The 23,833-nt window shown below is 38.6% G+C and overlaps 2 protein-coding genes across 6 annotated transcripts; one reads left to right on the forward strand and one right to left on the reverse strand.

Moving 5' to 3' along the window:
• Positions 1–4,425: 4,425 nt before the first annotated feature.
• RB195_026063 (uncharacterized protein) lies at positions 4,426–17,739 on the forward strand (the record flags this gene model as incomplete). Of its 4 annotated transcripts, none has more annotated exons than XM_064214451.1 (26): positions 4,426–4,561; positions 4,936–5,009; positions 6,828–6,917; positions 7,111–7,302; positions 7,554–7,760; positions 7,815–7,964; positions 9,283–9,529; positions 10,208–10,254; positions 10,319–10,372; positions 10,680–10,751; positions 10,828–10,952; positions 11,085–11,288; positions 11,350–11,641; positions 11,709–11,885; positions 11,954–12,048; positions 12,134–12,240; positions 12,308–12,422; positions 12,499–12,513; positions 12,757–12,948; positions 13,012–13,099; positions 13,164–13,235; positions 14,556–14,654; positions 15,583–15,639; positions 16,320–16,387; positions 17,307–17,386; positions 17,666–17,739. In XM_064214451.1, 26 exons carry the CDS (start codon positions 4,426–4,428, stop codon positions 17,737–17,739), a joined length of 3,129 nt encoding a protein of 1,042 aa, XP_064070330.1. The 4 variants fall into 4 exon arrangements, with proteins under 4 accessions (XP_064070330.1, XP_064070331.1, XP_064070332.1 ...); XM_064214450.1 differs by having other exon boundaries at positions 10,325–10,372; XM_064214452.1 differs by lacking the exon at positions 7,111–7,302 and having other exon boundaries at positions 10,325–10,372.
• A 747-nt stretch (positions 17,740–18,486) lies between these two features.
• RB195_026064 (uncharacterized protein) lies at positions 18,487–23,547 on the reverse strand (the record flags this gene model as incomplete). 2 transcript variants are annotated; one of them, XM_064214454.1, is made up of 9 exons in its annotated part: positions 18,487–18,513; positions 18,978–19,054; positions 19,128–19,199; positions 22,748–22,789; positions 22,860–22,904; positions 22,963–23,073; positions 23,144–23,201; positions 23,260–23,346; positions 23,443–23,547. In XM_064214454.1, 9 exons carry the CDS (start codon positions 23,545–23,547, stop codon positions 18,487–18,489), a joined length of 624 nt encoding a protein of 207 aa, XP_064070334.1. The 2 variants fall into 2 exon arrangements, with proteins under 2 accessions (XP_064070334.1, XP_064070335.1); XM_064214453.1 differs by having other exon boundaries at positions 22,700–22,789.
• Positions 23,548–23,833: the final 286 nt, after the last annotated feature.

A 23,833-nucleotide genomic window follows, 5' to 3' on the forward strand; every position in this document is an offset into this window, starting at 1 on the left:
GAAAGAACGCTTTGACGGGAAAGGAGGTGTAAAGGGTCCGATTTGAGCACTCTACTCAGACCACATACATGCAGCATTAAATAAATAAATAAATATATGATGCAAATGTATGTGTATACCATAAAAATACGTATGAAGTAAACGTTTTCAGTAGTAGATATTTGAGACGTATTTCGCATCACTTCAACAGCTAACTAAAAATGCTCAATCCTACTGAAACATAATCCTCTCCAAAAATTTCCTAGAAACAAAGGAGGTTAGCTTAGCGTCACTAAAAATTAGGCCTCCTATTAAAAAACGGGAATCTTGCCACCTTTCTAAGGTCATTTCATCCTTTTCTACATGTGAGATGTACGCCTTAATACTAGCGGAAATACAGCGGAAATGAAAGATATTTAAAGAAATTTTTGGGAATCAAACCTGTAGATAAAGGATTCTGGGATTGATATTCTCCTATGAAGGGTGAGGATGAGATGTGCACCTTTCTGTACCTGCACATTTTCAATTAAAATTTCATGTCAAGTGCATCATACCATAAATCACAGTAAATTTAGTAATTTTATTTCTACCATTGTACTTGAAGCTACTTAGAAGCAACGAAAAAAGTACAAGTTTCAGAGAACCCCTCGGAACACATAGATACTTGTTGCCCATGCAATATCCGAAATGTAATGCATTCGTAATCCAAAATGTTCTCTGTGTGACACTTGAGCAGAAACTACCACAAAAAATGATCACGTCTGTATGCCATGCTATAAAATATTTTTTTTATCATTTACGAAATTCTAACAAATTTGTCCAGATTACATATGACTGTTCCCTGACTTCGAAAAAGCTTTGGGACTCTGACGTATCCAACCACTATTAATATTTGTGCTTCGTGTTTTTGTTGTTGGTTAGGGCTATCTAATAAAATTTGTCTTCATCTACGTCTCACATCTCTCTCCCAATTGTATATTGCAGTTCTCGGAATGAAAGAACATAAATATATTCGAGAATGTCTGGATGGCATCGTCGGATCAGGGCGACTTGGCCGTTGTAAATCAAAGCAGTAACTAATCGGCTCCTTATGGTGGGCATCGTAAGCGTGGCTGAGTTGTCGGATCAGACTGAGAGGACTGCTGTCTCTCCGATCCACTGTTTGCGTTGATCTTCTACCCTGACACGAAAGCACAAGTTTTTCTAAAGCACAAGTGCTGATACATCCTATCTCTGATAGGACATGCTTTAGAGCCGGTGAGTATGAAGCTAACAAAGTTTCTGGACTACTCCACTTCCTAAATGTGTTATTAAGAAAATGTACGTCATTTCCGTGGATGATTGGTGTGATATGCTCAGCAAGCTTTCATCAGCTTCATGATTATGATTGAACTAGTTATGTCATGAATTGTTGATCATGTTGGGTGATCCATGAATGCCAGGGCGCAATCTTACACTCAGTCCGAAAATACGCACGTTTGTCGAGGTGGAGGCGGACACGACCACTGACGTAACTTAGTTCTATCAGTTGTCCCTTTTGCCGACGCCTAGTTGCGAACGAGGCGATCCCTCACACTTTTGGTCTTTTTTTACTTCGGATCAGCAATGTTGCGGAAGTACGCCTACACGTCAGCAGGTTTAACTGCGATGCCGGGTGCGATACTTTTTCATTTTCCCAGCAGTCACATCAAATTCAATGCAAGCATTTGCAGTTACAGCAGTCTGGAAATTAATGGATATAGTCGAGCTTGTTCGTTGAGGTTTTCATTCTTTGCACATCATGCTTCTGTCGTTTTCTCTGTGATCAAGAGCATCTGGATTCATTTTTTTTTTCTCGTCATATGGAAGACGCCTCTCCTGATTTATAAATTCCCCAAAATACCAGTACTTCTATTGAAATGAACGTTGTACTGGTTAGTCCTACCACATACAAGGGTTCACATATTAACAGAAAGTGACGGATGATCACATGTGTGGGGCGGAAACACCTGACGGGTACGGGTGGAGCTGGATTTCTTCTGTAAAATCCAATTAGTGATTGCTCACCATCTCACCAACATAACTGCTTAAAAGAAGTGGTCCACCGAAATTTTGTTGATAGCGGCATATTCTTTCTATCGATAATGATTTTAGTGAATGAAATCTAAAACCTAGGAAACCCAGAAGTTTATAAAAGAAACTCACAACAACTGTTGAATACTACGCCTAATTCTGATTATCTGCCGATGCCGTTCTCATTTTCGTCTTTGCTCTCAAACTAGGGCAGGAAAACTAACTCATACTTTATTGCTTTACTACATTACCATACTGAATTTAACGTAACTAATATTTCTCAAAAAAGCTATTCCTGCAGTGAACTACTCCTCTCTCGATCCACATTTAAATGAGATCAGATCAGTGGGCGACGTTTTGATTACACTAGATGATCTCATTACACCGTGCTTCATTTTCTTCCATCTTCCCAGCACCTGATATTATATTACAATAGATCTATCAAATTAAAATTTTCGTATTCGTTCCATGATCGTAGAAGAAAATGATCCTTTGAATAGTTGATATAGATATAGAGGAGGTGCAGTACTCCTTAATTATGATCTTGGTGGCTCTGTGTATTATGTCGGACATGTGGTGGAAATTTGTTTCAGTTTTAAATTTGTGTAAGTTCTAAAAGTTCTCTGTTATTCTTTGTTAAATTTCAATCAACGTATGGGTCAAATCATATGTTTTTCTGGGGATATTGATGCTAATTTTTTTATCACAATCACATAAACAGATGCTGCATTGCTCCAAACATGTGTTTTGAAAGAAGCGATTGAAAAAGACTTGAACTAAAATTTAAAACTGTAAATTAGACATAAAGGTGAAGTTTTGCGAAAATACCAATTCCTACGACGTAAGCGCTTCTAATATTATTATAAAGCTTCTAATATTATTTTTAATATTATTATAAGGATGGTTCCTTATGATGTTCTCACATACATTTTGGTGAAATGGTGATGACAATGGGAAGTTCTATCAAAAATAGTTATTGAAAGCTATTATGATGTGCAAGGTGCACTTATTGGGGGGAGAGGACTAAACTTTCCATACAAGTTCTAGTTACTCTTTATTCTAGTTCTAGGATTATTCTAGTTACTCTCTAGTTACTCGCTAGTTCATTTTCCTCTGAGAGATCAGTGATTACTTCTACTTTCCACCTTATTCTGAACCTTTCCCATTTTACCGCTTATAACTGCAGGCACAGAAGATGCTATGTTGGCGAATTTTTTCGTTATCTTGGCAAGAGTTTTTTTTTAGAATTTTTCTCGGAAGAGACCTTCGCTATTATATTATGTACTTCAACAAAAGTAGGAGTTCAGCTTTTTTGATGCATTTTTTTAAAAAATGAAAACCGTAATGAGAGGAGGTCTACATGATTTCATTTATGAAAATGTGGTGTTCTGACACTAACTGGCACAGAAAAAAAACCTACAAATATTGATCTTGTTCTTTGGTCAAACAAACAGTGCAGGTGTTCGGAGTCCCACGTTTTTTTACTCAGCGCTAGCTCCTCAATCACTTTAACTATTCGGTCTCTGGCCCTCCCGCTTTCAGTTCATTCATCTCAATCTCTCGTTGTCTCCCTGTGTTCCACCCACGCCTCTTCTCCCTCATAAACATGACTCCACCTGCCCTTCAAAACAGGATACGTTCAATGGAGTATGAAACTGCAAGCCTTATTCTATTTCGTTATTGTAATGTTATCTGGACGTTTTCGGGATTTTTGTGAACAGATATTGTGATATGTCGCAGATTTTTTCATTACCGAGGAAAATTATGAAGTCAGAAACCGAGGGTTCTAGCTCTTATTATATGAACTGCATCACAATTGATTAAGGCTGCGAGCCTAAGAATTTTACGACGATACGTACACTAAATTTTCTATTGCTCTCCAATTAGGCATATATTAAATCTTATTTTGTGCTCTTCTTTTTCGGCCTGTCTTTGTTGTTTGCTCGAACGCTTGAGTGTTTTGTTACTTTTTCGCATCAGAATTTATCATAATCGCAGAAGTGCGGTTTTTAATTCAGAAAGTTGTTTGTTTATTCGTTAAAAGTTTCACCTCTTCCACAAATTAGGAAGAGTTGCGTCGTTCGAACAAGACTATTTTGTTAGTCGTAATGCTCCTGTCGGGCAGAGTTTATCATCTGCAGTAAGCAGATATCCTACACAGTTGTTGTAATCTCATTCTCAACCTTCTATCTATCTTCTAAACAATCACCGCACTTTTCACAGGTATTAGAATCTACCAAATAATACTGCGTACTTCAATGAAATTGCATGAAAATTTGTTTACTTTTTTCTGACAAGTTCCATTCTTTCTTCTCTGAACGTGGTATTCAAATTCTCTTCTAATAATCAGGAAAATCGTATAACTAGTCGTTAAGGTTGGTCATAGACTCATAGATGTCAGAACCAGAGCAACCGGTGGAAAACAACGAGGCAGCACCTGAGGCTGACATCGAAGAGGAAGCCATCTTCATCAAGAAAGAGATAACAGTGGACATGGATCAATTAACCAACGAGGCTCCACCTGAGCAAGGTGAGTGTGAAACTGTAACTGGATGTAGGTTCGAATTTCTGGAAACCTGCAGCTACATTTCTATCAGAGCTCCCAGCTACGTTTTAGATTTGATCTCAGTGAGATGGGCCTCAGAAGCTACATGAATAGAATACGCTATACATCAAATGTACAGAACAACGGATTCTTTGTTTACTCCTAACTTTATTGATTGAAGCAACGATCACTAATTGCTCATAGGAAGTATGAAATTCCAAGATCTAAGAAAATATTGCTTGACGGCGAATACATTAGCTGGAATATTACTGGACCACATCATTGTATTTTTCCGACTTCGTAGCTGTTATATTTTTACTTAGTTAGGGAATTCGTACTCACTATGCTAAGGTTTTCAGCCGCCGCAGAAACAGGTGACGCTGATGAAGAGCGAAGTGCACAGCCGGCAGACGACGATAGAACTGAAGACCAGGCGAGTATAATGTATTGCTCTGAGAAAAAATCCGTAACGAAGAAGTGGAAATTGTTGTGACTGGTTGAAAAAAATCTCTGCCTTCTGATCAGAAGATTAAATACTTGTACTAGGCCGCTAAAAATCAAAGCACTTCACTATCAATCATTACGCCTATTTCAAACATTTGCTTGGAATCAACAGTTCAAATCGTGGAGTGAAACTTTTTTCAGGTGTTCGTGACCAGGTTAACACTGTACTGTTTTTCCCTATAATCTTTGTGACCGCACTGATTAATTACATCACCTCACTAGAATTCTCGCAATGCGTCTAGCCGTTCATACTCACGATGACGCTCACTTTACAATGATTTTTTTTTTGTATTTGGCGACCTGACAAAAGTTACAATGTTGACATGTTCCGACGAGAAATCTATTATATAGCAATATGTCAAAGGCAAGCATGCGCCGTGTAGGTTGAGTCGGCAAAAAATCTATTGTGTTCTCTATTTTTGTTTAAGCAAGATTTTTTGAGGCGTATTACACAGCACGAGCACAGTTGGCATTAGGAACACATGCATATGTTTGCCGCAGTAAAGCAGATCCATCGCTTGGCCGCATCGTCGCCAAGAGGTGATTCGGCATCATGTGGGTTGTCATGTTGCCCATTAGTCGACCTACTACGGATAACAGCCCTTATTTCGCGTATACATTCTGTTAAAAGATATCCGTCTTTGAGAGAATAGGGAATTTATTTGTTCACAACAAAACTAGTCTCGATGTCTCGATCAAATGTCAATAAGTCACAAATTCCAACTGACATTCTGGTACATATTACCCAATGTGATAAAGTGACTTAAATTATCACTTTTAGTTTTATATCCTATTCAAAAAGTCTATAAACTCTTGTTATTCACTCAATGTTGGAAATTTATTTATAATTCAGCGTCATTCAACCTCAAACATCTTCTTTCCGCTTGTCCTATGAAGGAAAAAAAATCCTGTGAAAGCGGACTATCCTAGGAAAAAATAGTGGAAGTGAATTACACTCTCATGGGATCGCTCCCGCTGTTATTGCTCTGTCATCTACTGTCTAAGAAAAATTATTAGTTCCTGTGAAGGGGAGAAATTGGTCATAATACAAATAAGTGTTGTGAGAATAAGGTCCACTGTTTTTTTTTTTATTTTTTTTTCTTTCCAGTTCCTACGATAGTGAAAAAGAGCATTACATTTATGCTGGATTTGGAAGAAAAAAAAATCTGTCATCACCCAATATTATATTCTTATTTGCAACTGAAATTAACAGATACCCACTGTTCAATGAGTAGTTTTGTCAAGTAAATAATTCTTGAATAACTGTATTTTGAGCAATTAACAAATTGCTACTTGCTGTTCTTGAAACTCTCCTTTTTTGGAGGATAACATTATCATCTTCTTATGTGCGTTTTCTACCTCCTAGCAAAAAAGCGCATATCATGTGCGTGTATCAACCACGCAAAATTTATTATAAAACCTTCTAATCTAGGATGTATTACAATACTGTCATGGGATGCAGTTCTAAAAGTGCAAAGAAAGCTGATTACTCACATGATGATTCGAACACTCTAGAATACACGTTAGGTTTGCCCGAAGGCCTCAATCCTTGATGCTCTCTTTTGAAAGTGGGCACACATTGTTGTAATTCACGTTAAAGAGGCACGCTGACGGGTGTGGATCAGCAGCTATCCGTTTTCGTGTTTGCGCCCGTCTTTTTTTCCAGAGAAGCTCGTTACCTTGCTACTCTCTCCGCCCAATCAATTGATTTCGTTATTGCTATTCCGATATGAACGTAGGTTTTAAGGTCCCTGATATCACAGGCACAGAATACGTTGATCCCATGACTACAAGCATGGATGGCATCGAAGACCTGCCTGCAAACGAGGAGACCCAGGTTGAATATAAGAATCAGTTGTATTCTCCCAATTTTGTTGAATGAACCGCTCTTAAACGCTTTTTTTTTACTTTTGAAGCAAAGCAAGTCTTATGCCCGCTTCTAATTTGAAAATTATTAATCCTTTGTTGGGTATGAGCATGATTACGTTTGTTTTTATTTCTTTAATTGACTATAGACCTTATTCCTAAAGGAGTACGGCGACACTATCATGGAAGAGGACGAAGAGGAAAACGCAGGTGCTGAAGGTCTAGAGGGACCCGTGGATAACGTTTGCGAGCCGGACGACGTCTTAGACGTCAAAAGCAACATGAGCGAGGAATTTCGGTCGGCAAATGATGATGTTCCTGCTTTAGCTGATGATGACATTGATGTTGACGATGAGGTTCTTAATTTTCACTAACATTTTGAGTGATATTTTGCATGAAACTTTCAAGCTGTTAGAAATGTAGAATAACGTAGATGGTTTTCACTTTTCTATACTTCAATTTTCTTTCTTTTTTTTTTGTACAAACCAATAACACCGTTCACCTCTCTTGAAGGAACAACATACCATACAACTTCTGATCATTTTACATTTAATTCTTCTCAAACACATTTCTTGGTAGCCAATTATACTAAGCCGACAACGTTCAGGTGTCAGGAGAGGGTGAAGCAGCCACTGCGGATGCCTCTGCCTTAGAACAACCTTTAACTGAGGGCGAAGCTCCAGCTGCTGAAGAAGCTCCGGCTGCTGAAGAAGCTCCGGCTGCTGAAGAAGCTCCAGCTGCTGAAGAAGCTCCAGCTGCTGAAGATGTCCCTCCTACTGAAGACGCTCCAGCTGAAGAACAAGCAGTTGCAGAGGTGGCATGACTTCTATTAGGCTGTAATCGCTCAGCTCACTTCACTCATTTGCAGGCTAAGGATGAAGCTGCTCCAGCGGAAGAGACAGCCAACGGAGTACAAATAGAAGTAGAAGCTGCTCCAGTCGCAGAGGAAGCACCAGCAGCTGATGAGAAGCCAGAAGAGGCAGAACCCTCTGCTGAACTAGAGAAAGTAGATGAACAGGTAATTATCTCATAAATGACTTTTATTGTTAAATATATTTGACAGTTTGGTTAGTTGCTCTTGCTGTTGGAGACAGTGCTGGTATTCACTGGTTTTCAGTGGTTTTTTAGATCACACTGTAGTTATCGGTAGATAAGGATCTGGGTTTTTTTTTTGTCTTACTCTCTCCTTATTTGGATGCTCATATCCGTAAACTTCATAAGAATTGCAAAATAAAAATAAAATTAAAATAGAATTAGAAGTAGGAGAGAACAACAATACAAATAGTGTCGACATTTTATTTCTGAGATTTCCTCAAGTTAGTGGACAAAAGAAAATGTCTTCAATAGATTTCTGAATTTCTATAGTGCCGAACACTTCCTCAGTACTTTTTTGAACTTTTTTAAACAAAGGTGAAAGTAAAAATAGCACTTTTCCTAATGAAAGTGCAGAATTTTTTTCCTCAATGACTTGAAAGATATTGCAAGTACACTGAGATACAACGCTACCTATGCGATGACTTCTCGATCAACACACTATTTTTCTTCACGAACAAAGCTTGCTTGTATCGGTTGTTTTTGTTTTGTTGTCACGTTCATAAACAGGTGGTGGCAGGTATTAATCGAGAGGGTAGAACGATATTTATTTCAGTAAAGGAGTAAGCAACTGTTTATCCACAACATCGGCAACAACTGATTCGCAGCGAAAAGATGTCAGTGTGATCCTGACATGCTCTTACTGCTTTAGACTCACACTACCGATGTCTCCTACTGTTTATGGCTTTTAGTTACTTAGCGAAAATACTTTGTAGAACCTGACACCGTGCAGTTCAACTACACACTTTCTTGAATTTATTATCAACAACTTTTCGGATTGATTAGGAAAAAGTGACCTTTTGCGGTGAAATTTAGCAGCACTACTGTAAATCCTATTGCTTTTATCTTCATTTGCATCTCATTCTTGATTGTTTGTGGACTTCTGAGGTATTAACAAGCGCGCTGAAAAGGTTTTGAGAAAAGTATCTCGTTGTTTCGTTGCTCTTTCATTGCTCGATTGTTTGTGCTCAAACCACGTGCGAGCGATAACCCTCACCTCCGCAGGATTGCTCACACATCCTCCTCCTCAAAACACGCTCAGAGATTTACCAGTAAATAGATGGGAATTGCGCATAATCGAATCGGTGTTTAGTGGTGTACCACCACTATCTCGCTCAGTTTAATGTTTTAAGGCCTACTTTGGGTGGGAACAACTTTTTGTCTAACTATATTGTTAGCATTTTTATCCGTTAACTACAATGTTCTATCGCACAGAACTCACTCGTTGAAGAAAACATTTGCAGATGGCTCCACCTGCAGGCACTCCAGGTATAGCGGAGGAAGAAAAAGAATTCGAACTTCAAGCTCCACCAGAGGGTAAACGCCCACGCACTCCCAACGAACTCGACAATGCAGTAGAGGAAGCACCTGTAGAGGGGGCAGTAGAAGAGGAGAAGCCTGCAGAGGAACCATCTGCAACCGAAGCGGAGGCCGCTCAACCCGATGATGCCGTCCAGGACGCAGCACCAACCACTCCGGCTGCCGCCTCAGGTATGTGGTATCTCTCCAGAAGAGAGTGTCCACAAGTAGAGGGTCTTGTTTGAAAATTTACACTTTATTTTCAATATTTCGAAAAGAAACCGGCCATTTCTGTTAATGACTTCGGATGAAAAACTCATCGATTAGTCGTTACGGATGTTTTTGAAGATCCACTGTTGACTACGTAACGTATCAAGAAGATGTTTTCAACATGAGAAGGTTGCAGCAGAGCACTGGGTGACAACAAAGATAAAAGAGTCTACCAACTTTTTTTAGTAAGAGGATGAGGTATATATTAGAGAATTGACCGTAACACTGCAGATTAACATTTTGGATGTGTTTTAAAATCTTCGCGAACTATTTTGAAGGAATTTTCGTTTATTTCATGGAGTCACGTTTGAAACATTTTTCTGCTAGAAGCAATTTGTGTGGGTTTGAAAGTAAAAAAGTCGACTTTCTCAGTTTTCTTTTTTCAACAGAACTCTGTGGATTAATTGTTTAAGTTTTTCAAACCTATGAATATTTGTTGATTTCAATGAAGTCGTATTTTTTAATAGCCTATCATACGCTGCTACACATTAAATTCTAAAATCTTTGATTTTCTTTTACTTTTACAGAACCTTAATATTTTATTAGTATTTTTAGACAGTTCAAGCTACGTTAGTGCATAAATAATATATTTTTTTCCAGAGAAGTTCGAGTCTGTTCCACAGACGCCGAAATCGGCTACAGGAGAAGTATGCTTTCCATCGTTACATCGTTAACATTGTTTCGTAGTGATGTGAATAATCACGCATTTAGTTTCAGACTCCTGCTGGCTCCGTCCCACCAACTCCAAAGGCTGCTGTGGATGAGGTCTGTCCAAGTCCTAGAATATTTTGTAACTGGGAGTACCCTCAACCCTCAAGTCCTCTAGTACTCTCCCAGGTCACACCTGATACGTACAGAGGCCCAGAAGAGTAGCTGTAGATTTCAAGAATTTCGTACGTTTGCAGTAAAGGTAGATAGACGATAGTCTTCCAACCTTATCTAGCTGTCAAATATTTCAGCTGGAGCTGTTCGTATTCAGTGCTCAAAATTATAGAAATCACAGTTCGGATCGTTGAGAGTGCTTGAGATATTTGATTAGGTTTTAGGTTGGGAGATTTCAAACTTCTTGCAGGTGCCAGGATCAGTACCTCCAACTCCCAGTGCTGCAGCTGGGTCTGTCCCACCAACTCCAAAAGGCGAAGAGGTTTGCGTTATTATTACTGAGCCAGGAGAAATGGAGCCGTCATTAATACAAAACTTTTTGAATTATCTTTTTGAAGGCACCAGGATCGGTACCTCCAACTCCAAAGTCCGCTGCAGGTTCAGTTCCACCAACGCCAAAGCAAGCAAATGGAGCGATATGCAATGGCAGCATTCCTGGAACACCTGCTGCGAAAGTTGACACGTATGCTGTATACCGAATATCAAATTACACTATCATGCTCTAATTTAGCAAATATTGGGTTAAGATATCGTTGGAACTAGCATAATACTCATGCTAGCCAGAAAAAGTGAGAACTGAACTTCCCAGTTTCAGCCCGAAAGTAGGAACCCCATCGGCTGAAGCTACTCCAAAGACTACTGCTACACCTAAGTCATCTGTTGCCTTCAATTTTGAAGAAACTCCTGCCACTCCAAAGGCCGATGCAGAAGCACCTTCAACACCGGCCAAGACACCGAAGACTCCTAAGACTCCGAGAACGCCGAAGACTCCGAAAACACCGAAATCAAAAGTATCAGTGTAGGTTTCATTTTGCTCGTCTTCGAAAAAGGTGATCATGTGCTTTTCTTCTTGTTGTCAGTGTTGAGGAGCCAGCGCCTGTCAAAGAAGAAGCAGCTCCTGAGCCTGTGGCAGAACCAGAACCAGAGCCAGCGGTAGAAGAGGCTCCTGCTCCTGAGGCCGAAGCTGCGCCAGAAGCGGAACCTGTTGAAGCAGAACCTGCAACTGAGGAAACTCCCGCTGACGAACCCCCCGCTGACGAACCTGTCGCTGCTGAAGAAGCTCCAGCAGACGAACCACAACCAGAAGCAGAAGGTGACAAAGCACCTGTCGATGAGTCCGCAGAAGAGCCGATTGAGGAAGTGCCACCACCAGTACGATTTTCACTGTTTTATCAAAATAAAATCATTAGAAGGCTCGAAATGTCGTTGTTAATTTAAGGAAAAAGCTGATGAATTAGCCGCTGAACCACCTACGGAAAAGGCTCAAGAAGAAAGCTCTCCTCCACCCACGCGGGCTCGTGCTGCATCTCCTTCATCACCTCCAAGTCGAGCTGCAAGGGCACTGTCCCCATCGCCAGAACGACGTCCTGCTCGCGATTACGTTAGCTACGATCAGGTTGGACTAACTAAGAAGTACTAAGATTTGTTAGATACACAAAAAACCACACTCTTACTACCCTATAGGATTCGCACCGCCATGTACCTCCACCACGACTTCCAACGGCGACGTCTTTCTCGTCGTGGAATCCGCCAGATAAGCAAACTTACACTCCTGTTAGGTACATGTCATCATAGTTGCATTTATATCCAGAACATTGTGTTAGCATGCTAATTTCTTTCAGAACGTATTAATTTCATTTGCAGTCCTTTCGTTACAAATCCAAACAAATATCGGAATGAGTACACTGCCACCTGTAACTACCGCCCAAATAGTACTTACACAAGCCATTTCGACGACATTGTCAACACAGGTGCGCAGTGGTATGAGAGTCTTATCAAAGGACATCTCATCATTGGATCAACAAATGAGATTTGCAGGGGCCTTCTCATCAGCGCTTTACTCAACTACAAGATTGATCGAACGATCCCGTAGCCGTACACGCGAACGTCGTCAAGCGATGCGGTCGCAGAGATCCGCATCCAACTACTACAGGCGAGTTAAACGAATTCGGACAAGATGTTCTATGTACTCCAAGAATATTAGCTTCCTACGCAGTTTCTCATTCCAGATACCTTCTCGACTCGTAAGCGTTTCGCTTAGAACGATACGCATTTTATTACTAGTAGTTACATAAAGGACGGTGTGCTTCTGCTTGTGTTAGAGTGTCATAGTTAACCAGTAATAAGGCTATAATCCTAGCTTCTTAGTCAAGCAGCAACAACCCTGTACAGTGCTAGGCGTCATGCTTTAATGCTGTTCTACAGACCTCAGCAAGAGTATTCATTAGTTATATTAGGAAGGAATTAATCTGTAGATGAATTTACAGGTACACATCACAGTATCCTGCTCCTCAACGTACTCGTGAGTACTCGACGCCGCCATCACGCGAATACAGCAGACCACCATCACGAAGCGGATCATTCATCTCGTTCCTCGAATATTCCGATGCCAAAAATGGCGAACTGTACCGTAATGCCTCCCGTACCTCGATATACGACTCAGCGCTTTCGCGTAGCAAGTAATATTTTGTCAATAAACGGTGAACATATCCAAACGAAAAGATTCAAAGGTAATTGTTAAGCTCACGACTCGACATGTACCTAGGAGGCGGTCGTCTTTCGCGTGTTGATAGCTACGTACGCGACCTTCACACTCCATACGAATATGAGGTAAGACATCAGTAAGATCCCTTCGCCGGAACTCAGTTGCACGCGAATGCAATCTCTTGTTCAGATGCCATCAACCTATGATCGTTATCGCTCGTCGTCTCGATCCGGCGGTTTTTCAACGATGAGCGGATATACGGTACGTGGGGATCTCTTCTGTGCCCATGTGAGAGAGATTTGGTGGGCTTGATAGAAGTGGTAGCTAAATATGGAAGTCAGTTGACTTATTTGATAAGGTATCATGAAATTGACGAGGTACGGAAACCACAGGAAAAACCTAGAGCTCGGATGGTAGATTATGGAACAAAATTGTATGGAAGATGGCGTCCTTTCCTACGAAATCAGTTGCAAAGCGCCATTTCTGTGTACGCGCCGCTTTCATGAGCGAGCGGTCGGAGATTAGTGAGGTCTCCTCACCCGCCTATTCAAGTAAAACAAATGATTAGGTGCCTGAGTGGACGGGAACGGTGCTTGTTGGTGTTTGTTCTAACGTAAATCGTAGGTACTAAAGCGGTTCCCACGCTATTTTTAGGATGAATAGGGGGATTTGAGCGGGGCTATGCTCGTTTCCGTAATCTACAACCCGACCTCTACGTGTTCTCAGCGGTTTCCGTAACACGTCAATTTCGTGATGCGCTGCTTTTAATCGGCCGGCTGAGATCATCGCCGAGGTGTGTCATCCTTGAGCATACTTCTCTCTCCACAATCTAATGGATCTTCACTAAGAGCTTGGACAGAATCAATTCATTCGCCGCTATTCCATATATTCGGAATCCACTACGACTTTCAAATGAATGATGGCGATAAATTTCAATATTTCAATCATTTCACGTTCAACGATTTTGCCTTCGCTGAATGTGTTAGTGGCTGAGTTCACATTGCTACCATAAGTAAGTACCAAGTCCAACCCCATTACGAGATGACAAATAAAAAATCAGCTTTATGGTCATTGTGGATCCTCTACCCGCGTTCATTCCACATCTTTCTGATAATATGGAGGGTATTCGAAGTAATAATTAAAGAAACTTACAAGATTTTATTTGAGAATTAAAAAAAATGACCTCAACTTATGAGTAGTTGCCTAAAATTTTGGCTATTTATCCTGAAGACATAAACAAAATCTCCACTTAAACAAGTATCTGAGGTGTATAGAAAGCCACCAAACGTATCTTATTAGTAGTTCATCTGAGCATTATCGCCATTATAAAGAATGATTATAAGGATGAACATTCTGGGGATGTTTTTCATTCTGGGGATGGGAAAAAAAAGAATCCATAGAGAAAGGCCTGTCCGGGAGGTTTCGACTCTGATAGAATATTGGAGATCAAAAGCGGCGGTGAAAAATTCCGCCGTTCCACCGATTTGTCGGAGTCAACTTTTACAAACTTTCTTTCAACTTTCACAAATATCCTCACATTGAATCATCGTTATCTTCGTTAACGTCATTTTATTGTTTTAGAGCTACAACTCATCACCGTCCTACATCGACACCGACACCACTCGTCGTTTCAAGAGATATCAGTACGACACAACGCCGATGATCATGAGCATGTACGAGGTAAGTGCCCTTTTTTGACTCATCACGACATTCTCTCACATTTTTATACGTCAATTAAATGAAAACGTCGCGTCCTGTCAGGTTTTCGTTCTTTTTGCTGTCAGTCATTGTAGTGTCGGCGTGTCCTGCAAAGAAATGTTTGTTTATGTCTACTTTTTATGCACTTGCACCTAATTCACTACAAAGATCGTATTGGACACTTGGATTTATTTCATTTATACTTTATTCTCAAAAGCATCGATGAAATTATCTATGGTGAGGAACTGTAATCCTCACATCTTATGCAATTCTTACGGAATAACGTGTGAATTGTGTTTTGTTCCGTAATCACAACAATGCTTTAGCAGAAAGCAGCTTTTAACATTAACCTCATAACTTAAAACTGGATTTAGAGACGTGTGTCATAACTGTGCTGCTCTAAAAACCTGCCTTTTTGGCTATACTTGCCGCAGAAAGTTGATTTGTTTGGGGAAAAATTTCCAAAATGAATTTTTTCCACCTTGCAAAAATATTTTGTTATGAAGTTGAAATTGACATAGTTTTAATTCAAAAGCTCGGCTAAGTCGTTGCATTCAGTCTACTCAGTACGCTCTATCTAAGAGTGCAAGCTGTAAGTATATTTTGACGTTTTTTTTTCATTTTTTAGTTCTGAGTCGGCTATTTTCGTGTTTTCCGTTGCCAGTTGTAGAGATTCAAACAAATTACCATTCCCTATATTTGAGTAAATCCCTGAACTACACTTGGATAGAGGTTTTTCCCTTCCTTGGAAAATCTGTAAAATCATTAAAGCGGTGTAGGTTTTCTAGTGAAACCGATAACTCAGGTGCTATCCGATGAATCGTTGAACATCCTTGGTTAATTTTCTATAACGGATGCTGTTCTCTCCATTGTCCATGAAAATTTGCATGAAAATCCGGCGTTTTTTCAGGGCCGCATTGGTCAGCTGGAAAGATCACTGTCACGTGAATTGATAAACAAGGACAGGGTGAGCAGATTGCTCGTAGTTCCTTAGCGTAGAATTATGGACAGCCGGATTCAAGAACTGCAGAATTTAGAAGCATTTTCAAAAACACACGCATATAATGATATTTCGAAAGTTTGTCACAATGCCACTACAGGTCTGCGGTAGTACTTGAAGAGGGGAAAGAGAACTTTGTGGATTTGTGAAGTATTAGGTAACGTTGCACCCAAATACATTTTGTTTCTCTTTCGGTGTAGATTCATGTAATAGAAGAAATCACTGAAAGTTCTAAGAAAGAAATTCAAGTGCTTAAATCGCTTGAATTTGTTGTCCTTGAAATTAAAGCCGCAGGCCTCTTAAAAGGCCTAGACTGCTTTTTTCTACTAACCATTAATATTAACTTTGTCTAAAATCTAACACTTTTTTTTGAAGTTGGCTTTAGAGTCAACGAAAGTGAAAGAAATCATCGAGTCGCCTTCCCAAATTCTTCCTGTCAAATACTTACTACTCTCGATGCTTTTGCATTTCTGCTCTCCTGACTGAATCGCCGTTCCCACTATATTCCATCGCCAACGCAGAATTTTATTATTGGATAAATTTAAAGGCATATCCTTAAGTTCTCTTCCCCTTCAAAACGGCTCATAAAAACTGAGCACATCACATATGTCCCCAGCCTTCACGCTGAATGTGATTGTTGTGTTTAGTTGCGTTCCGAGTACAGTCACCTATCCAGCAAACTGAATCAAGCGATGCGACAAATGGACTTGCTGAGGTCGAACTCGTACACGAGCCTGCGCTCCTCTTCACTTCCTCGCACCAGTGTCTACTCTCATTTTTATCCCTACTACTAAATAGCATTAATTTCGAATACTCCCGTTCCGTACTCTTTCTTTTTGAGCCCATTTGAGCCTTTTTCAGTGTCTTTTAGCGCGTATTCGACCAAAAAAAAACTGCTCAAAAACGTAGTTGCATGATAAGCGAGCTAGATTAGCTTTTGGCTCGTCGATAGGCATGCATAGGATTAGAATTGGTGGATAATTACTCAATTTCTATATTTGATGCTTTAAATGTTAGGTTGACGAAGGCATCTGCATACGTATAGCACGTAACCTCGGTGACCTAAATTCGGTTTTGTGTGGTGAGTGAGCATCGTTACCCATAGGTTTTGTATTGGATGTGTTCCCAAGAAAAATGTATTATAAGGGTTCAGTTTCTCTAGATTGCTTCCACAACGTACAGTACGTCCTCGTGTTTCGCTATTCTGTGTCCTCACATTTTGTCATTAATTCAAATAATGGAATGTCATTCGTATATGCTCAATGTGTATATTTCATCCACTCTACGAACAAACAAAAAGGAAATCGGCGAATTCGATAGTGCATATAAGAATGAGATGTTTACAGCATAGTGTTTACTAATCGTAACTTGTATGTTGCTTGTTTACATCTCCAGAAGTGTACTATAATTAGCAAAGATAAAGTTTTGTATATGAAACAATATAATTCTTGTTCGCACAATACATTAAACAACAGGATTTGTGAACCACACTAGAATCAACGAACATGGAATGTAAGTTAAGCATCTCATTTGTCGCATTTATTTGACTTATTCCGAAAAATTAGAATTTAAATTAATTGTGTGTTTTTCCCAAAATTTCACGTTTTAGACATCGTACGCGCCTCACCATCTAGGTGGGAAGCATGGAAGCCACACTGGATTGAACCGCCTCTACTCCGGATATGCTCGGGAATGGGGACCACACTTCTAAAGGGTTTGTTTAGATAACTCAAATTGGATCTGTCTCGACTTCTTCGAAACGCATATATTTGTTTTTTTTTTCGTTATCTTTACATGCGAAAGAGAATTCAAATGTTGCCGGGTTACGATAGTAGTCGCTCATATTATTTTTCTACAAATTTAGGTACGAAGCTTTGGGAAGAAAGGGGACTTCCTGGAAACTAACCAGATGTTTTGGTTTCACTGCACTTTTTTTCTTAATCTTAATGTGATGACTCGGTGTCTCTTAGTTCTCGCACAATTTCTCTTCCAGGCATGGAATCGCTGAAGCATATAGTGGAAACTTCTAAACACCATTCACAACAACTTCAAGTAAATACTTTTTAGAATGTAAAATGAAACGATTCGATAATTTTATTAACTTCTCTATGGTGGATTTTTTTTATTAAGAGAAGACATCTGACAGTATAGTTATTATTGTGTTAACGGTAAAGTAAGATTCTTCCTCAACATTATCATTTACATTTCTATAAATACTGAGTGAGCTGAGGCTGTAACTTTCCTTTCTTGTCATTTTATCAGTACATTTTCCCCGTGGAAAATCATATTGTGGACTTTTGCCTACTTTTAAAGCTATACTTTTATATTTCCTCTAGTCGTGAGGAGTGTACGTACTTCTTGGAAACGCAAGAATATTGTAAGTTGTAGCACAATGTAGTAGAATAAATTTGTATTTGATAGATATCTGTTGCATGCTTCATGGATCAACGAAATCGATTACAATATATATTCATTGATCACACGAATACAATCACCTATTGTGAGCACCGAACTGCAGCGAAACCCGTAAACTGACGAGATGTGAAATATAGCATTAAAACAGCAAAAAACTATGCATATTACTGTATATGATAAGATGATCCGAAAGTTTCTGGATACTATTACCAAAGGAATTTAGTCTCGGGAATGTTGCATGCTTCATTGCCTCAGACTATGTTTCTCTATGTGAAAAACTTCAGTTATTTTAAACACCTCAAGTCAAAATCACACAAACCAGATAAGAATACAACAATTATAAAGGTGCGAAATGTATGTCCAACAAAAACAAACTTGCTTTCTTTTTTCAGGATTCAATTATGGATTTGATCGACTGAAGAGAATCTGAAAGTAAAAGAATAGGTGGATGAGCTGAAAAGAGAAATAATGCTGCAGAAGATTTCATTCTCGTTTCTTTCACTCAACTGCACAAGCGACAATCATGTTCGTGTCTTGTTGGGTTTATTTGGAGTTTGTGTTTTAAGGAAACCATTAGAATGATACCAAACGATAAACAAATATAATATATAATAAATTTAAATATATAAATAAAATGACACCAAATGATATCTAATACAAATGGTATATAATACAAATGCTTTTGTTTCGGGTTGGGGTAAGTATTCCATTTCGAGGATCTCTCCGGGTCACGAAAGGATCCACGTCTAAAGGAGGGCTTAGAATCAAGCTATTGAACTCAATTAGTAACAAAAACGGATATGCATCGGAAGCATACGTAATATATGTATTATGGTGAATACTTATCATTGTATCAAGTGATGGATTGATCCGTCCCGGAATCTTCTTACCTCTTCGGTGTTCATGTCGACTCTAGTAGAAACACGTTCAGGTATGCGACGATCGCGAGAGCATTTAACAAGAACTCCTGAAGGGAAGCATATGCATGCTAGTGCCAATTTTCCACGAAAATAAACCTAAAAAACAGCGAACAACCCAACTTATCATAAGACCCACACCAGCAATCACTCCAAGAATCCCAACGATGACAAGAATAAAGGACGGAACAATCGCTGAAATACATATATTGCATAGTTTAGGACTAAAAACTGTCAGCAGGATAAATATTAGTGTAATCCACGGAGTTCTGCGTATTCGGAGACGGCTGAAATTTGGGGTTGGTATGGCTTCAGAACCAGTTTTTCTTTTCTAGATAAAATATAACTTCATGGAGGTGATCGATTGATCCGAGTGAGATTATTCGGAATGAATAACTAGTAATAATGAAAGTAAAATAAAGCATAATAATGGATAATAACTTTATGGGACGCTACGATAACCCAGTCAACAGAGCTAATTTTTGTATGGAATGAGCAAAATAATAAACTTTTCCGTGACCTGCAAACATTACATAGATAATTAGGGATTCTTTAAAAGTTTTGTGATACAAGTATTTCCTTCTGCTCCCACAAGACTCTTAAACTCGGAAGAAGTCTATTCTTGGCAAGAACATAATTATTCCAGAAATCCGATCTAATCTAAAAATTTTCTGCTTCACATTGATGTTCGCTGCAGGGAGGACGAATGTTTGGATAGGATCGTGCTTTGATACACAGTATCACCACTTAGAACTCTATGAACAAATTTGTTTTCTTGGAAGTACAACGAGTTGATACGAAGTGGTACGCTTTAATTACAAACACAGCAGTGTGTTGTGGTCTGATAGTTGATTTGTTTATTGGAAAACTGCTGCAGAGCTTGAGATCATAATTTAAAATTTTTTTCTTATTTCAATCTTTTTGGTGAAGTTTCCTGGGATGTTGAAGAGAGCGATAAGATATAAATTTAAAAATATCAATTTTTGCTACTTTTCTTGCAATCTTCCACAGTTATTATGGACTTCCTAACAATTTTTTAAAATAAATCACAATAATAAATCAAACACAGGACGGGAATTGAGATATATACTATCACATATTTTCGCATGGATGCAGCTGCATTTGCTAAATGATGCACTGCCAACAGCTGACTTCTAATCCATCGCCTGGCAACTCCTATTGACAGCATCACTGACGCTGTTTTGTGGATTGAGATCACGGGAACACCGAGGATTACAAGGGACTGTTACTATTGTTGTTCTATTCCTCGTCAACGAATATTCCAGCGTTTTGAAAGCGTACGTTTAGAGCTCTGTCGAAGAGGGAAGAGTCCAAGATAATGAGAGTAACGACCCATAACACCTCTTATTGCTTAGCTTAATAATCTTGGTTACTTAGCTACTTAATTAGTTTATTTTACGAATTCTGATTAGTTTATCAAACTCTCAAAACTCCTCTACATTTCCTTTTGCTTTCATTTCAGTTCCTCCCCTTATAACAAAAAAAGTGAGATTTTTCCTCAGCTTAACGATCCAACACTTCAATTTTAGCCTCTACCCTTTTTCTTAGTGACGTTTTATATAGGCGACAACCATCGGTTCCAAGAATTGCGGGGTTTAGACCATAGCTATCAAAAATCCAAGCATCGAAGGTATTTTTTGGGAATTTAGAATTAAGATGAAGAGGTGTTCATTGTCATCAATCGATGAGTCTGAATATGCCGTGCAGAAGAGTCAGCAAGAAGTGGATTTATCTTCATCAGATGAATCGATTAGAATATCGAAGTGCGGATGCATTTTTCTAAATTAAATAGGAATTCAAAATACCTGATGCATAATTGAAAGAATTGACTGCAAATGATCAGAAATAAACCTGATTCACAAAGAAAACACTGCTAAATTATTCCGGAAGAATAACCGGCGAGCACGAATTGAGAGCTTTGAAAGTGTTGAACTCTATTTAGCTATGTAGTGAGAACTGATCAACTAAAGAAAAAAAATAAACTGGTTTATGGAATGCGACTAGAAATTCGTCAGTGAACCTTGTTGTGAAGTCAAACTGCAACCGGCCGCGAAGAAATGTCTGTTCTACCGCACGATCAGATGAAATTTAACTAAAAATAACTACAAACAATAATTAATAAGTAAAAATATACTTTCAGTTTTATATTTAAAATGATATCTCGTTGTTTAAAAATGACATTGAAATAGTTGACCATCTTTAAAGCGCCCTAACTTTGAACCAGTCAAATAACGGACGTATTCTGTGGAATGGAAAGGTTCCCGGATAAAGACGCTAAACGATGTACGTGAAAGTATGAGCATTATCTTTAAGAAGGTGTGATTATTTTATAAAGACCACAAAATAATTACGGTAATCTGTGACGAAAAAGGTGGGTCTTAGTTATTCTCCGACTGATTGATCGAAAATTTTGATCAGCGTGATCGATGTTGTTGATGTTTTATGTCGGCAAAGATAAATAGCTATGTGACAGTTTAAGGAACATAAGATAATTCTCCTTGAGATTATTTCCTCTGGTTGATGAAAATCCTAGTAAAAAGCCAAACTAGTGATTAAGTGTTTTGATCTGAATATGATCATTGTAGATCATAAGGTCCTCTGCGTGTGGGGCCAACGACCCGAACCTCGTAGTTGCATATTATCGATCACCATTATTTACTTTGGGGTTTCTTATGCTACAGACGGTCGCCTTCCTCTGAATCAGAAATAACCTCGATGTAATCGAAAGTTAACCTTCTTCCTATCTTTCCTACTTCTCCTTCTTCCTCCATCACTTAACAAAACATATTCCTCACCCTTTAACATTTTCCGTTTCCTAAAATTTATGCAGTTATTATCCTTAGTTTTCTTCTGACATGTTTTTTGTACTATTTTAAAACTTCCTTTTAACGACATTCCATCGAGTTCCCTTTAAAGGTTATTGCTAAGTCTTGAAGAATTTGTCCTTTTTTTTTTAAATGATTGACATCATCTAGAAGTTTGTCATTGCAATTTTTATAATATTATGGTTGGAATTGTGACCCCTCAAACAACCGTTGGGTGATAAAAAGAACCAATATATATCAGTACTACTAGAATACTAGAAATAAAAATAATATTAGAAATGTTTATAATAAAAATAATATTAGAAATGAATAATGTTGGCAATATTGATGTACAAATTCCAAAAACTGCAACATTGTCCTTAAAGTAAGTAGCATACATTTATTTCCTAAACGTTGTTATTACTCACATTTTTCTTCTTTTATTTTATTTAAGAAACTCTCGAATACTCTTCCATAACACTGAATCCATCTTTCTCACTTTTCTTCTTTCTTCTTTCAACCTCACTTTCTTAGGATAACTTGTTATGTGTGTGTTTTTACCGTAGTTTTTTTCTCGTGTTTTTTTTTCTTTTTTAGTATCCTCCTAATTTTTGTCAACCATGTTATCAATGCAGCGAATGCTCCTCTTTGGAGTTTCCAATTTTTTCCAAAATTCAATTTTTTTCCATAATTTCCATTCAAAAATTTGAAGTAAGTAGCTGATAGACCTTAATGCTGCGTTGTTACTTAGTGAAAATAGGAAAAAAAGTCTTAAGCGAATTGAATTGAAATCAAAATTAACGAGATAGAAGAAAGTGCCATTTTTAAGAGGTAGTACGGCTAGACGATATTCATATGTGGAATACCCACCCTCGGGACACTGTATCTCAGTGGGTTTGACATCGACAACCGCTTTACCTTTTGGCGTTTCTTCATTGTTGATATTGTAGTCGGATGGATCTGAATCAAAACGTTTGATGAGGGTGAGGACACTAACTTTAACTCAACAGGTAGCCCTCTAAACACTCACACAAGCACTTTTCCTTATTGCAGAACTTGAACACCCACGTGTTGCCTTAATCGCGCATATATGGATAATTCCTGGGAATACGATAAAACCAAGGGCTACCAACCTGCATCATCAACGTCCGTGAGTATCATTGCGTACTGAGTAGAAGAGAAGTTAATTTTCTCATATCCGAATTCCTGGAGCAGGAGGGTTCCACAATCACGATATGTATACGCTAAATGGAGAGGTAAGGATTTTTAATAGATTTTAATGAAAGAAAATAGATGATATTTGGAGCATTTTACTTTTCCCTGTATCTTGCTGAATGAATTGCGCTTGCAGACAGGAAGTGGAACATTTCATCTAGATAGAAACCGTTCAGCAGCCCATTTCGAAAAAAAAATCGTGGTCGATAACATACCAGTTTTCCTGGATCTTTAGCGCAAGGAAATTTCTCCAAAGGGCCAGTGTTCTGTTTTTGGTAAAAACCTACATAGTTGTGTCCATGCTAAAAAAAATGAATGTAGGAACAAAGAGACAAGGGAAAAAGACTACTGTATGGTTATTACCTTTAATGTAATTTAGTACATATGTAGTTACATACCTCAAAAACCTCTTTGTCGCGACAATAACTGCACACTCGCCGAAACACTAGTGCTGTGTCCATGATACCATGGAAGGCTAAGATTATGAAGATTTTCGTGAGCATTCAACCTGATATCTGCTATAAATTGTTTTAAAAATTCCAGTTCTGAGAAGAATAGAAATGAAAATGTCTATATTGATGAATATCAGTCTTACTGAGGAAAACCGGCTATCAATACAGGATTTGTGGGATATAAGCACTCGTGTTGCTCAAGATTCATTGCGGAGATATGTTCTTTTCATTGTTATTCATGAGCTGATCCGTTTGTTTTTTTCATGGTTTATTCAGACCTCATTGAATGTGGTCACTGTGGCAATTCCCTATGTGAGAAAATTTACAAAGCTTCCTG

This window comes from Necator americanus, chromosome X (genome assembly GCF_031761385.1).
Source record: "Necator americanus strain Aroian chromosome X, whole genome shotgun sequence".
NCBI classification, from domain to species: Eukaryota; Metazoa; Nematoda; class Chromadorea; order Rhabditida; family Ancylostomatidae; genus Necator; species Necator americanus.